The sequence below is a fragment of the Grammomys surdaster genome, unplaced genomic scaffold, assembly GCF_004785775.1.
Source record: "Grammomys surdaster isolate TR1022 unplaced genomic scaffold, NIH_TR_1.0 372, whole genome shotgun sequence".
Taxonomy (NCBI): domain Eukaryota; kingdom Metazoa; phylum Chordata; class Mammalia; order Rodentia; family Muridae; genus Grammomys; species Grammomys surdaster.
In genome coordinates this window covers 10261057-10275916 of record NW_021604791.1, presented here as the reverse complement: position 1 = coordinate 10275916, position 14860 = coordinate 10261057, and the positions used below count along the sequence as shown (strand labels likewise).

At 43.1% G+C, this 14860-nt stretch overlaps 1 protein-coding gene across 6 annotated transcripts in view; it reads right to left on the bottom strand.

Annotated features, from left to right (window-relative positions):
• Positions 1-9930: 9930 nt before the first annotated feature.
• The window catches only part of Txk (TXK tyrosine kinase), a 58645-nt gene continuing 53715 nt past the window's right edge, over positions 9931-14860 (bottom strand). For 3 of the 6 annotated variants that reach the window (XM_028780775.1, XM_028780778.1, XM_028780781.1), the window contains 3 exons: positions 13829-13947; positions 13127-13284; positions 12492-12824 (listed from right to left, as the gene is read on the bottom strand). In XM_028780775.1, coding sequence (XP_028636608.1) covers positions 12717-12824; positions 13127-13284; positions 13829-13947 — 385 coding nt within the window. In that variant the 3' untranslated portion in view covers positions 12492-12716. Of the gene's footprint in view, positions 10566-12491; positions 12825-13126; positions 13285-13828; positions 13948-14860 lie in introns of those variants that run through there. The other 3 variants (XM_028780777.1, XM_028780779.1, XM_028780776.1) reach the window with 2 other exon arrangements.

Below are 14860 nucleotides of genomic sequence, written 5' to 3'. Positions count from 1 at the left end.
CACTGGGTGTGCGTGAGCACACATAGGCAGGAGATATGTAGGCAGGAAGTATATCAGGATTGATGTTACCCCTGTTGGATGAAGACGGGAATATGTAGCCTTGTGGGGTTTGCCTGTATAAGCTTCTGGCCAATGTAATTCAGTGCCATACTCTGGAACCTGGCCAGTGTTCATCCTGGTCAGTATTTAATAAGGCTTGCTTCAAATTTGGCTCAAAAACTGTATTTATCTTATTCTTGACTGGTGTGATTAGCTCTACACCAGAAGAGAAGACCTGACTGTGTGGTGAAAGGGTTTGGCTGGGTATGCATATTAACGAGTTACCTCCACAGTAGCCAGAATGAGATCCTTGTATGCAGCTGATGAGTGTGATCTGGCAGGCATATTATTATGTTCCCAAATATCCAGTTCTGCTCAGAGAAGCTTCTTCCTCCTCCTTCTCCTCTTCCTCCTCCTCCTCCTTTTTCTTCCTCTTCTCCTTCTTCTTCTCCTTCCTCTTCTTCTTCTTGCCTCAAATCCTTCAGAAGTCTGAAGAAGACTTTTTACTCCTTGGAATAATATTTTTAAAGTGTAACGTACAAATCTGCAGATCTAGAAAGGGGACCAAATACACTGGAATAATGCTATCAAAATATCTTAAAGCTAATGTATGTTTTATGATGTGTCTGTTTGTGCTATGTTAAATATGACCTTGTGGCAGCTCTGACATACATTGTGATTGGTATAGCAATGACTATAAACATTAAATATTTATATGAATATAAAATCTCAAAGAAGCCAGCATAATTCCCACATGACTTGAAAATAATTATCTTTGTGTTTTTCAGCTGTCACCTGGTTATTACAGTCCTAAGATCTTTTTTGTTTTTCAGTCATGTCTGCCATGTGTAAAGTTGTGAGAGATGCTAGAGTTTAGTTTAGGAAGAATTTATTCAGGCTTTTTCTGTGGCTAAGTCAATGCTTCTCAGCCTTGAGTAGCAATCGACTCTTCAGAAAGGAGACGTTTCCCCCACCCCCTCTCTGTGTGTGCACTTTCGGGTGCATGTGCATGGGTGTGCTTATGAGTGTGTAGACACAAGGACAACAATGGGTCTTTCCTCAGGTGTCATCCATTCACTGTGGTTTTTGAGATGGAGCCTCTCACCAGGCAGGAGGCTAGAAAGCCCCCAGAGTCAGCAGTTTCTATCTGTTTCTGTCTTCCTGAACACTGAGATTACAAGCATACTCCCACCACACAGCTTTTTCACAAGGGTTCTGGGATGGAACTCTGGTCCTCTTGTTGGCATGACAACAAGACTGATCAATCTCCCAGTCCCTCCACAGTTGTCTAGTTGTACTTTAGCGGCCACTCCTGAGGAAGGGACACTGTAGACCTCTGTAGGCTGGGGTTGTTACTTCCCTCCCAACAAACTGTGCAGCCTGAAGAATGGAAACTGCTGAGATGGATGTAGAGTGACAAGAACCCTCGGGTCTGGAGAAAGACCTCATCAGGATAAAGTCAGTTCTCCAAGAGGAACTGGGAAATCTGCCTCTTGTTCAAACACACACACACAAACACACACACACATTATCAGTGTCATCTTTGTCATAGTCCTTCTAAGCCCTGAAAAGACTGTCATTACACCTCAAGGTTGCTAATATTGGAAAGATGTTTCCATGGAAACTTGCCTCACGGTAGATACACGGAAAGAGTACAAGAGCAATACAGCCAGAGGATAAGGATCATTTATTAAAAGAAAAAGAAGCATTTTTGTTAGCTTTTGCTTTGTGTGGGAATAAAGGATTGTGACACTCCAGGACCGGGCTCCTAAGATCATATCCACATTGCCCAGGATGAAATTTAAATTAAATTAGAATAATTAATCTGAATGTCACAAAAGGTGGATAGAGGTTGTTGCTGGGGACTCGGGGTGAGGAATCACACACCTGCAAACACCTGGCTTCCTTGGGGTGAGCAGGTAATGTGATGGGTGGTGAGAAAAGTTTATCATTGGCCCAGCTGTAGCCTAGCTCTCCTGAGGTCTCTTTCCCTAAACCCAGCTAATCCTGATAAGTCAGTTTAGCAACAACTCCCCACCCTAGATATCTGATCAAATTCCTCGCCTCCACACCAAATGTCAAAATGCTTACCCTGGTCTAGCCAAAAGGTTACTCTCTTGTTATTCCAGTCTAGCAAGGTTTTCCCTTTCAGAACCCTTGGTACCACTGACTTCTCTCTCTGCTATGTGTTCCCAGCTATATTTGCTGTATTCAAAGCTGTGCTCAATCTTTCTCCCCACCAAAATAACCTTGACCCCCTGTGATGGCAATTCTCGGTTGTCAACTTGATTATATCTAGATTGAATTATAATCCAGAAATGGAGGCACAACTGTAACCTAGATCTTGAGACAGGAAGACACAAGCTTTTGATTCAGATCTTGAGACTGGAAGACTCATGCCTTTAATCCAGATCTTGAGGCACACCTTTGGTCTGGGCCATACCTTCTTCTGGAGGCCTACATAAGGAAATGAAGAAGGAAGGGTTCCTTCTCCACCTGCTTGCACTTACTTACCACCATGACTATTGGAATCAACTTCTTTCAGATTAGCTGAAACACCCAGTCTCATGGGACTGAGCAACTACTAGGTTCTTGGACTTCCCATTTATAGCTGCCCATTGTTGGGTTAGTTGGGCTGTAGCCTGTAAGTCATTTCAATAAATTCCATTTAGATAGATAGATAGATAGATAGATAGATAGATAGATAGATAGATAGATGATAGATACATAGATAGATAGATAGATGATAGATGACAGATTCATTCCATGAGTTCTGTAAATCTAGAGAACCCTGACTAATACACCCCCCATCACAATCATCTTAAATAAAATCTTCCTTACCATTTCAACAAATGCTAAGATACTCTTTCTTAGACTCTGAGAACGGGAAGATCTCCCCAGACATAAAGAGAGACTGAATGTGTTCATGGTGCCCATGATCCCAGCAGACTCCACTGAAAACTGGGGCTGAGAAAGGAAAGCCACAAGATAGGCAACCTAACATAGTAGACATTTTGTTTCCCTCAGTCTGCTAGAGCCACCACGCCCTGCCCTTCTAGCTATTGTGTCTGCTTCTCCCCAGTGCCCGTAACTTTCTCGATTAGGCCAAGCATTACATGAATCTCCAACGCTAACCCCTAACTCCTTCAGCCAAACGATCAGCTTTCTCATCAAATATTTAAAAGCACCCAGGCTCCAACCAAGGCAATTAGAGATGCAAAAACCCAAGAGAGTAAGACTGTGTGTGTGTGTGTGTGTGTGTGTGTGTGTGTGTGTGTGTCTGTCTGTCTGTCTGTCTGTGTCTCTGTGTGTGTTATAGTAAGCTCATATCTTTCATGTCTCCCTTTTTCAAGTTCTCTTGCCAAATTCCCCCTTTCTGCCCTACAATACACTTCTGCATTTTCTTTTTGTAGTACCCTGTCTTAGTTTGTATTTTATTGCTGTGAAGAGACACCATGACCAAGGTAAGTCTTATAAAGAAAAACACTTAATTGGGGCTGGCTTACAGTTTCAGAGGTTTAGTTTATTATCGTCATGGCAGAAAACATGGCAGCATGCAGGCAGACATGGCTCTGGAGAAGGAGCTGAAGAGTTCTGAAGGCAGCAGGAAGAAACTGAGTACCAAACTGGGTATAGCCTAAGTAGATAAAAGCCTACCCCCACAGTTACACTCTTTCTTCAACAGGGCCACACCTACTCCAGAAAGACTACTTCTTCTAATAGTACTTGCCTTAGTCAGGGTTTGTATTCCTGCACAAAACATCATAACCAAGAAAAAAGTTGGGGAGGAAAGGGTTTATTCAGCTTACACTTCCACATTGCTGTTCATCACCAAAGGAAATCAGGACTGGAACTCAAGCAGGTCAGAAGCAGGAGCTGATGCAGAGGCCATGGAGAGATATTGCTTACTGGCTTGCTTCACCTGGCTTGCTTAGCTTGCTTTCTTATAGAACCCAAGACTACCAGCCCAGGGATGATACCACTCACAAGGGGTTCTCCCATCCTTGATCACTAATTGAGTAAATGCCTTACAGCTGGATCTCATGGAAGTTTTTCTTCAAGGGAGGCTCCTTTCTCTGTGATAACTCCAGCCTATGTCAAGCTGACACAAAACCAGCCAGTACAGTGCTACTCTTTAGGTCCAAGCATTCACATACATGAGTTTATGGAGGCCATACGTATTCAAATCACCACACATTCAAAATCTGCTCAATCTTCCCCAATATTTTCTTATACCTGGAATATACCGCAATGATGACAGCATAAAGTGAGGGATAAAGGTAGATTATATCGACTTGTACCTCAAACACCAAGACCTAGTATGAACCAGGATATCATTAGATGTCTGTAGGCCACTTTGATGGCTGGCAGAGAATGGCCAGTGTAGCTGAGGATTCGGAGTGAGTGGAACCCTCATGCATGGCTGTTGCTTGCATCCTTGGCATCTTCATCTAGGAACATTGCTTAACACGTTATGAAGGTTAAATGTGCATATGCTTTGGCTCTGAAATGCCACTCCTTGGCATAGGCTTAACAAAAATAGAGACATCTTTTCTCCAAAAGACAACAACAAAAGAATCTTAGTAGTGTAAAAGTTAGAGGAAGTGCAAATATACAAAAAAAAGTAAAACAGATAAGTGGAATGGCTGTATAATGTAAGTCAATGCCGAAACAGACAAATAAAATGAGACGTGACTCACACACCAAAATACATACAATGTAGTTAACAGAAGCTAGGTACCAAAGAGTACATGCTATAGGATCCCGTCTATATGAACATAGATCGCCCACCCTAATCATTGGTGTTAGAGATCTTATAATTGCCCAGTGTGGTAGCACGTGTCTTTAATTCCAGAATTTTGGAGACAGAGGCAAGAGGATCTCTGTGAGTCCAAGGACAGCCTGGTCTACATAGTGAGTTCCAGGACATCCAAGACATACTGAGTCTCTGAGTCCAATTTTAAATAAATAAATAAATAAATAAATAAATAAATAAATAAATAAAACAACTTTTAAGGTAGTGATTTAGACAGGGCGTATAAATTGCTTGGGATTCTGGGGAATATCACTTCTTGGCCTGCATCTGGCTACACAGATGTCTGCACCATATGAATAAATAGTAAGACTATCTACACGTTGTGTGCTTTCCTCTTTTTTAATTTTAAATTTGTTTCTAGTCAACACAGCTGCCACACTCAGCTGGGACTCAGATCAGAGCACTATGTGCAGCCCTCATAGGAGAAGCTTCTGGCAGTCTATGGAAATTCACACAGAGACCCACAACTGAAGAGTATGCAGAGAGTGAGAGTCTTTGGCACACTCAACCCTAAATGGGATGTTGTTATCAAACCTCACCCCTCAAGGTTCAGGGATCTATGCATAAGGAAAGCCAGAAAAACTGTAAAAGTCAGAGACTCCAAGGAATCAGCCTCTCCCAGACACAACAGAACTGATGCACATAAGAACTCACAGAGACTGTGACAGCATGCACGAGACCTGCATAGGCTCAAGTCAAATGAGGTCCCAGAAGGGAAAATGGATACATCTTAGTTAGGGGTTTATTGCTGTGAAGAGACACCATGACCACAGCAAGCCCTAAAAAAGAAAGCATTTAATTGGGGCTGGCTTACAGATTCAGAGGTTTAGTCCGTTATCATCATTGGTGGGAAGCATGGCAGCATCCAGGCAGACATGATGTTTCAGAAATAGCTGAGAGTTCTGCATCTGAATCAGCAGGCAGCAGGAAGGAAGGTACACTGGGCTTGGCTTGAGCATTTGAAACCTCAAAGCCCCCCTGCAGTGACACATCTTTCTCCAACAAGGCCACAGCTCCTTATAGTGCCACTCTCTGTGAACCTATAGGGGCCATTTTCATTCAAACCACCACAGACACAAAGTCTCATTTCTAACCAAAAAGCTATTTAAAGATAGATGCCTTTCGAGAAAGGAGAAATTAATGTTCTTCAATGAAGTGTCACTGGATATATCAACCACAGTCCAGTGCAGGCCCAATGCCCAAGAATATATGACCCCAAGGCCCCAAAAAACTGGATCCCATTTTTTTGTGTAATTTTTGTTCTGTTTTAGGTTTTGCTTTGTCTGATTTTCTTGGTTTTAGTATGCCTGCTGTGATTTTCATTTTTGCTGCTGTCTTTCTTTTTTTCTTTTAGAGAGAAAGAGATGATAAGTTGAGTGAGGAGTAGGTGAGGAAGTGGGGCAACCTGGGAGGAGTTGTGGGAGGGGAAAGAGTATGCTCAAAATATGTTATATGAAAAATTAATAATTTTTAAAGGTGTATTTGTTTATACATATGAGTACTCTATTTGTATGTCTACATGACAAAGAGGGCATTAAATCCCATTGTAGAAGGTTGTGAGCCACCATGTGGTTGCTGGGAATTGAACTCAGGACCTCTGAAAGAGCAGCAAGTGCTCTTTACTGCTGAGCCATCTCTCCAGCCCCAATATATTTTTAAAGAAAAAACACTTTTAGTCTTCTAAGGTGCTGGGAACTGAACAGAGGCAGTCATTCATGCTCTCTGCACAGGTGAGGACGAGCATGGGTTGGCTCCATGGAGACCGGGTGGATGTTCACAGAGGTAAGAGGCCATGCATACACTATTCTCTGGCAGGTATTCTTCTATAAAACAACAACAAAAATGTGGTGCTAGATTAAATGTGTCTTATGCATTTGTTTGTCAGTCTGGTGGAAGTGTAAACTTGTACATCCAGTAAGGAAATCAGTATGAAAATTCCTCAGAAAGTCGGGAATCAATTGATCCCAAAATCCAGCTATAATGCTCTTGGGCGTACTCCCAAAGGATGCTTCATCCTAACACAAGGATGCTTGCTCAATCATGTTCATTGCTGCTTTATTCATAATAGTCAGAAACTGGAAACAATCTAGATGCCCCTCAACAGAAGAAGGGACTTAAAAATAAATGGTACATTTACACAATAGAGTATTACTCAGTTGTTAAAAACATTGACATCGCCGGGCAGTGGCAGTGCACACCTTTAATCCCAGCACTTGGGAGGCAGAGACAGGTGGATTTCTTGAGTTCGAGGCCAGCCTGGTCTACAGAGTGAGTTCCAGAACAGCCAGGACTACACAGAGAAACCCTGTCTCAAAAAACAAACAAAAACAAAAAATAAAAAAAATTTGACATCATGAAATTTATAGGCAGATGGATGGAACTAGAAAAAAAAATCATCCGGAGTGAGATAACCCAGACCCAGAAAGATGAATGTGGTGTGTATTCACTTATATGTGGGTATTAGCCATTAAATAACTGATAACCAAGCTACAATCCATAGACCCAGAGAGGTTAGGTATAAAGGAAGGGACTGGGTTGGGGGGACACATGGATGTTCCTGGGAGTGGGAAATAGAATGGATTCATATTATAGGTAGAGTGGGTTACAGTGGATCAGGTGAAGTTGGGAGAGGGGATAGGGTTGGGGGAGGAAATGCAGGGAGAGACAGCTAGAATACTACTTGGTGACCAGAACCAAACACTAGATAGCCCAGAAATTTAGGGTAAAACCAAATACTACTGGTTCAAAACAATTAACAGTAAGAAGACTCCTTATGACAATCTTCTATTCTTATAGATGAATGGCTTGTTCAGCCGTCATCAGAGAAGCTTTCTCCTGATGCAGATGCAAACAAATACAGAGACCCACCCACAGCCAGACATGACATAGAGAATGAGACCTTGGAATTCACAGCTCTAAATGTGATGTCTCCATCCAATCTCTCTCCTGAGAGCTCAGGGAACCCCACAGAAGAGGAGACAGAAAAACTGTTAAGGGCCAAGGCGTTGGAAGACATCAGGAGAACATGGTCCTCTATATCAACTAAAAGGACATATGAGCTCAGAGAGACTAAAGCAGCAAGCATGGGGCTGACATGGGTCTGTTCCAGGTCCTTTGAATATATATTATAGCATTCATGGGACTCCTGAGTGTGTGAACATGTGAGACTCTGATCCCTGTGCTTTCTCCTGACGACTTTTTCCTTCTATTGGGTTGCCTGGCCCCAACTTCCATGTGACAGTTTGGGCTTATCTTATTCTCTTTTTCTTTGTCATTTTTGACTGTTGTCTCTTAGAAGCTTTTCTTTTCCAATGAGAGACAGAAAAGGGTGGGTCTGGAGGGAGGAAGTGAGCAGGAACTGGCTACAGGAAACTGTAATTAGGATAGATTTTTAAAAATAAATAAAAGAAAAGCCACTAGCAGCACAGAGTAAAAACATAAAGTATGTTTCCTTACAACTTCCCTGCAGGGAGCTTCAGTGTATGAATAATGGCTCCTACCAAGTTCTCTGTAATCAGACATATATGTTACATAGTGTTCTTCTCATAGAGTTTCTCAAGCACTCAGAATAATAAAAATCAATTTCCAGTCAGTCCCACTAAGTCGGTTAGACAAACTAACAGCTGTCCTGTCTACTCAATATGTAGACCAGGCTATCCTAGAACTCACAGAGATCATCCTACCTCTGCCACAGGTACTGGGATAAAAGGGGCTGGACCTAGGCCTCTCCGCTCATATGTAACAAATATGCAGCCTGACCTTCATGTGGGTCCTGAACAACTGGAGCAGAGGCTAGCCCAAAAGCTGTTGCATGGACATGGGGTATGTTTTTGTAGCTGGGCTGCCTTGTCTAGCCTCAGTGGGAAAGGAAGCACCTAGTCTCTCAGAGACTTGAAATGCCAGGGTGGCTGGGGAGGAGTGGGGTGGAGGGGGGGTACCCATCCAGAAGAGAAGGGGGGAGGGGTAAAGGTTGTTGGTGGGGGTGATTGGGAGGGAGCGGTGAGCAGGATGTAAAGTGAATAAGTTAAAAAAAGAAATTTAGGGGGCTGGAGAGATGGCTCAGTGGTTAAGAGCACTGACTGCTCTTCCAGAGGTCCTGAGTTCAATTCCCAGCACCCACATGGTGGCTCACAACCATCTGTAATGGGATCCGAAGCCCTCTTCTGGTGTGTCTGAAGACAGGGACTATGTACTCACATACATGAAACAAATAAATAAATCTTAAAAAAAAAAAAAGAAATTTAATTTTTTTTTTAAAAGGAGTATGCCGCCAAGCTCAGAGATCAACTAGGATTTAACTGTAACTGTTGATTGTTGACACCTCTGTGGCCTCCTCATTTGGATAGAATAAATCATCTTTCAGAAAGCATCAGAGACAGTCGATAAGAAACGAGGTGTCTGCTACTGATGCTATGGTGTGCTTACAGACAGGAGCCTAGCATGGCATCCTCTGAGAGGCTCTACCAACACCTGACTGAGAAAGACACATACTGACACCCAACCATTGGACTGAAGTTGGGGACCTCTATAGAGGAATTGGGGGAAGGACTGAAGAAGCTGAAGGGGAGGGTGACTCTGTAGTAAGACCAACAGTCTCAACTAACCCGGACCCTTGGGAGTCCCCAGAGACTGGGCCACCACCCAGACAGCATACATGGGCTGGTCTGAGGCCTCCGTATATAGCAGAGATCTGGCCTCTGTGGAAGAAGATGCTAATCCCTGAGAGACTTAATGCCCCAGGGAAGGAGGATGCCCAGATGGGGTGGAGAACACCCTCTAGGAGGCAAGGAGGAGAAGAAATGGGATGAGGAACTGTGGGAGGGGGGACTAGGAGGGGGACTACAGCTGGAATGTAAATAAATAAAATAATTAATTAAAAAAAAAAGGGAACGAGGTGTCTTAGGTTACTCCGTCTCACATATACAAAGGACGAACTATCAGAACCGAAGGGGGCTCTGGATTTTCCTGATAACAGATAGCATTAGAAACAGACATTTTACCAAGATATGTTCAAAGAGCACTTTGGTTCAGATATTAAACAGTATTAAAAGTAGAATGTACCAACTTAGGCCCCATGATAATCCAAAGAGTTTATTAAATAACAAATGGTAAGATTATAAAAGGCATTTCCAGAATGTTCACAAGGGTTCCCAAAGCTATGTTTTCTATAAACATTTATGCAGCCCCAAACATGAAACTGTTGGGAAGGTTCCTTCATTCCATGAGTTGGCAGAGTCTAATTTTTCCCCCTCTCTGCACGGACCACTCCAGAGAGAAATGTCAGTCCTCAAGAAAGAAGTCACCTTAGCTTTATGAAGAATCAGGGGTCTGTGTACACTTAAGAGTTATGAGGGTGCCTCTCATGAAGAAGCCGTTTAGAAGGCTGATGTGGAGTGTGCTTTTTTTTTTTTTTACAGATGTAAAAGAAGCTCAGAAGTGTAGTTCAGAAGTCCCTCTCACACCTGTACAAAGACTACTAGCAGAATATTTTGCATTGAAATCAGTGTGACAAGCCTGTGACCTTTGCTCCGTTGCCAAGAGTCAACAACCCTATTGGAGATATTTCCCATCAGAGACGCCCATGATTTCACCTTGTGACAATTTTGCAAGATGACTCTGTGGACTGGCATTCCACTTAAGGTCACCAAGCTTCTGCGATCTCTGTGAGAACCTGGAGCAGCTCAGCAAATGTCGGACGACCTTTAGGGTTCTGGAAAACAGAAAGAGAGCCGGTCAGCTCAGCTTGCTTCTTACTCTGACAGCAGCCGTGGAACTTACAGAGACTTCAGCTCATGCTGGTTCTGCACAAACTGAAGAAGAGCATGCCTTGGCTGACACACAGTGGCATGATTTACATGTGAGGTAGGCATGGGTGAGCGTGGACCAGTATAGAGTAACTGTGCAGATAAAACGGCCAGTGTTGTACACGGTACTTACCAGTGGCTATGTAAATACATGTTAGAGGAGTAAGTATTTCAACTCGGTTCTTCAATCACACTAGCCGCTTTTCACATCTAGTATATGGACAGAGCATGCGTACAATATTTCTACCTGGAGAGAAATTTCTTCTGGAAACTGACAAGGATTCAGACAGAGTGTGAAGTCCCCAATTCCACATCCGCATTGGTTTACTCTACTGGCCCCCCTCTAGCAGGAAGAAACCCCAAAAGGCAAAAGGCACATCTCCGAGTCTCCTTCGGGGACTCTGTAGATCCTGGACCACAGTCAACCAAACCTTTGACCTCGGAAGCAGAGATCAGAGCACCTTTCCCTGTTTTACTGCGCAATGTGCTTTGGCTCTGTCTGCCTGGGGGGAAGACATGGCACTGCTGGCCTCTTCGGAACCCGCAGCAGTGAGAGCTACTCACTGCAATGGAATGAGGGCGGGGGCAGGTAGAAAACAGTGTGAGCGCATCCTGACACTTGATGAGCATCCAGGAAGAAGTCATAGGGCCTTTCAGGAAGGCTCAGGCTCAGCAGGTAAAATCTCTGCCATGTTTATCAATGGTAACACAATCTTTAAAAAAAAGAATAGTAAATTCATGTTATTCCAATTATCTCACAGTCAAAACCAGCCAGTTTAAGGAAGCCATTCAAACAAATATTTATCTAGTCCCAAACTATATATGTCAGTGAACGTCTATACAATTAGATTGGCCATCCTCAAGCCTCGGGACTTCACTTAGGCTATTAGACTTCCACAATTAATTACATTTTATTCACTCACCCTCTACAAATAAATAAATAAATAAATAAATAAATAAATAAATAAATAGATAGATAGCTATGTCAGAGTTGGAACTAGAAAAAAAAGGAGCTTTGTATTTCAGTGTGTGTGTGTGTGTGTGTGTGTGTGCATTGTTCGAGTAAATTTTCCGACTGCAATTTGAGACTGTTTCCTTGTTCCTTCTGTGATCTTCCTGTTCACCCTTCCTCCTCTCTAGCTCATAAATATATAAGATCACAATGTCCTGTGCACATGTGTGTGCTTATTAGTGCTCCTTGATTTAGGACACAGTCATCTCCTAACAAACCCATTCTGCTTTTACAATGTCATACGCTAAAGATGCATTGTATGCAAGTACTCTACTAGAAACTGCAGCTTAGCGACATCTGCAGTGAGCATGTGTTCAATCTCGTGATTTCTGGCTGCCCAGAATTCGGGCTCCTTCCCAGCATCCCAGTAGAGGCTCCTACTTTATACTACTCACCCAGGAAAAGATCAACATTTGATGCTCTTGAAATGTAGCATTATAAAGTTGAAAAATTCTAAGTCAAAACCATCACAGCCACCATCCGCCTGACCTAAGCTGTTTACACTGTGATGGGAAAGGCATCCCCCCTGTTGCTGCTAACAGCTTACTTGACAGTTCTCAGGTCATGATTCTTTGTAGAACAGCTAATCGTGACGATTTGCATATACTGGGATCTTCCTAAATAAAACACTTCTCTGGAATATGAACAGTCCCATCACTCTTGAAACACTGGTGTTCCCCGTGTTTGTGGTTTGGGAATCAAATGATGCACGTGAGTTTGTTTGTGTTTCAGGCAGCAGGAGACCCACCACCACCTCCACCACCACCACCACCACCACCACCACCACCACCACCACCACCAAGCTGTGATTTTTCTGGGCTAAGCCTGCTAACTACCAAGCAGAGTTCTCAAAAATCACAGTCTGATGAGAACAAGAGGGCTGTTGAATAGATGGCCAGAAAAGGAGACAGGGGGAGGGGGGATGAGGAGGGCATAGAACCCACCCCTCCGGCTTCATTTTTAATCTTGGCATTTCAACAAAAAGAGCAGCTCCTAAGTGATGGTTTCCCAAGTGGTGGCTCCCAGCATAGTCTGCCTTTTGTTTCTATTCTGGTTTAATCTCTCTATCAGGAGTCTTACATGCCAGGGGGAGATGAAGCCCTTGAATGTGGAGGTGAACAGAAGCGAAGCTCAGTGAATGAAACAGCATCCTCTGTAAGGAAGTTCAACAAACCAGATTCTGTTCTTAGTTCTGTCACTCGGTTCTACAGGATAATAAATCATCTAATTAAGAGGCGTGAGAAACATCCAGTCTCTGCAAGAACCAATCTCAGACAGACAAGACTTGGAAAGGCTTGAGCTCCCAGATGAAAGTCCATTGTGAAAAACGAAATGGACTTGAGACTGGGGTTGAGAGACATCATAAGAGAAATGATGTACTGACTCTCAGGGCATGACCAGGAAACAGGCAGTTTTGGCTGCCATGGTACAGTCTCGGTAATAAGAGACACCTACCTCATGCCAGCAACTGTACATGACTCTGTATATGGTCATGGGGGCCAGGTAAGGACGATACAGCCGGAAACCTTGAGAAATGGCTTCTATTACTTGCAAATTTGACTTATTTTCAAAAGGCATTTTTCCTTCTGCAAAAACTTCCCACATTAAAACTCCTGCAAATGAAACATGCAAAAACAAGAGTCACTTGGAACCAAAACCATGGTTTCATTCAAATTGCAAGATGTTAATCTACTCCAGCCCTTGAAAGCCAAGGTGCAAGGATCCCAAGAAACCAAGGTGCAAATCCCATAAGCCTTAAAACTATAAGGTGAAGGGTGTGGGCTATTTTTCCTAATCCAGATGTTAAGTTCAAATTGTCAAGCTGGAAAAGAGATGAGCTTCTGCATAACTAAACAAGAGAGTTTAGTAAACACACTGGAAACTCAGTGGTGACACAGGTCCTTTCCTCCAGGCCTCTGCGATATGGGAGTTTTGGCTGTGTTTGCCTTCCCTGTAGCCATCTTGTTACAGCTTCACGGCAAGCACTTGCTGCGGAAGGAAAAGACCCAGAGAGCGGAGCTGTGCGGGGAGGTGCGTGACTCCAGTGGCTAAAGAAGTTACAGGAAGACTTATAAAGAGTGCTACATCCTATCAAAAAACAAAGAAGCAAGAGTTGAAAAGAGAAGGCTGCCTTCTAGCGACAGCAAACGTACTCACCAAACGACCAGACGTCAGACTTGCTACTGTACTTGTTGAAATGAAAAACTTCAGGTGGGCACCACTTGACTGGGAACTTAGCTCCAGAAGAACTGATATACTCGTCGTCCAAAACGTACCTGCCACCAGAGGATTCGAGCACACTGTGTTAAGGGCCTCCAAGGCCTAATTACTTTAAACACCTTCGTCAGCTCCAATCTGCTAAAACACTGGTTTCCTCTAGAAAGGGCTTATGCATCCTGTCTTCTTGATGGCAGACAGTGAAATAGCTCTTTGTTTCCCCCTCTAGAACCAGGCCTCCTCGATTTCACTGGGTCTCTGAAAACTACAGTTCTACAGTTCCAACACTGAGCAAGTACTTATATTCTTTAGAGTCCAGTCTCAATTCTGCAAAGAAACTGCCCTGTGCTCTAACAGTAAAGGTAAAACGGACAAGGTAGTCAATGATACATGAAAAGCCACGTACATCATAAAACATGGATCCAAAATGGGTGGCACATTTTCTCTCATTTACTTACATGTTGTGGCACCAAAAAGGGGGAAATAACAGTATGTCCTTATAATACTTCTGATATGAAAAAAATCCAGTATATTATAATGTACATTTTACACAGATTAGGAATAACTTTTCTTAAGACTCATACGCAGGAATATGAAGCACATGGGAAAAGAGACAGCTGACTTTGATCTCTTGAATATGCAATAATGTTTTTAAGTTATTTATTATTGCTGTCTGCAAGCTTCCACTTTTCCCCACATATTCTATCGCATTTCCCCTTTAACCCCTCCTCTGTAAAGACTAAGTGAGGTTGAAGAGATGGCCCAGTGGTTAAGAACTCTGGCTGCTCTACCAGAGGACCCAGGTTCTATTCCCAGCACCCACAAGGTGGCTCACAACTATCTGTAACTCCAGTTCCAGGTAATCTGATGCCCTCTTCTGGTCTCTGCAGGCACTGCATGCATGTGGTACACAGACATGCATTCAGGTGAGACTCCTACATACAGAAAATAAAAATAAAGTCTGAAGAAAAA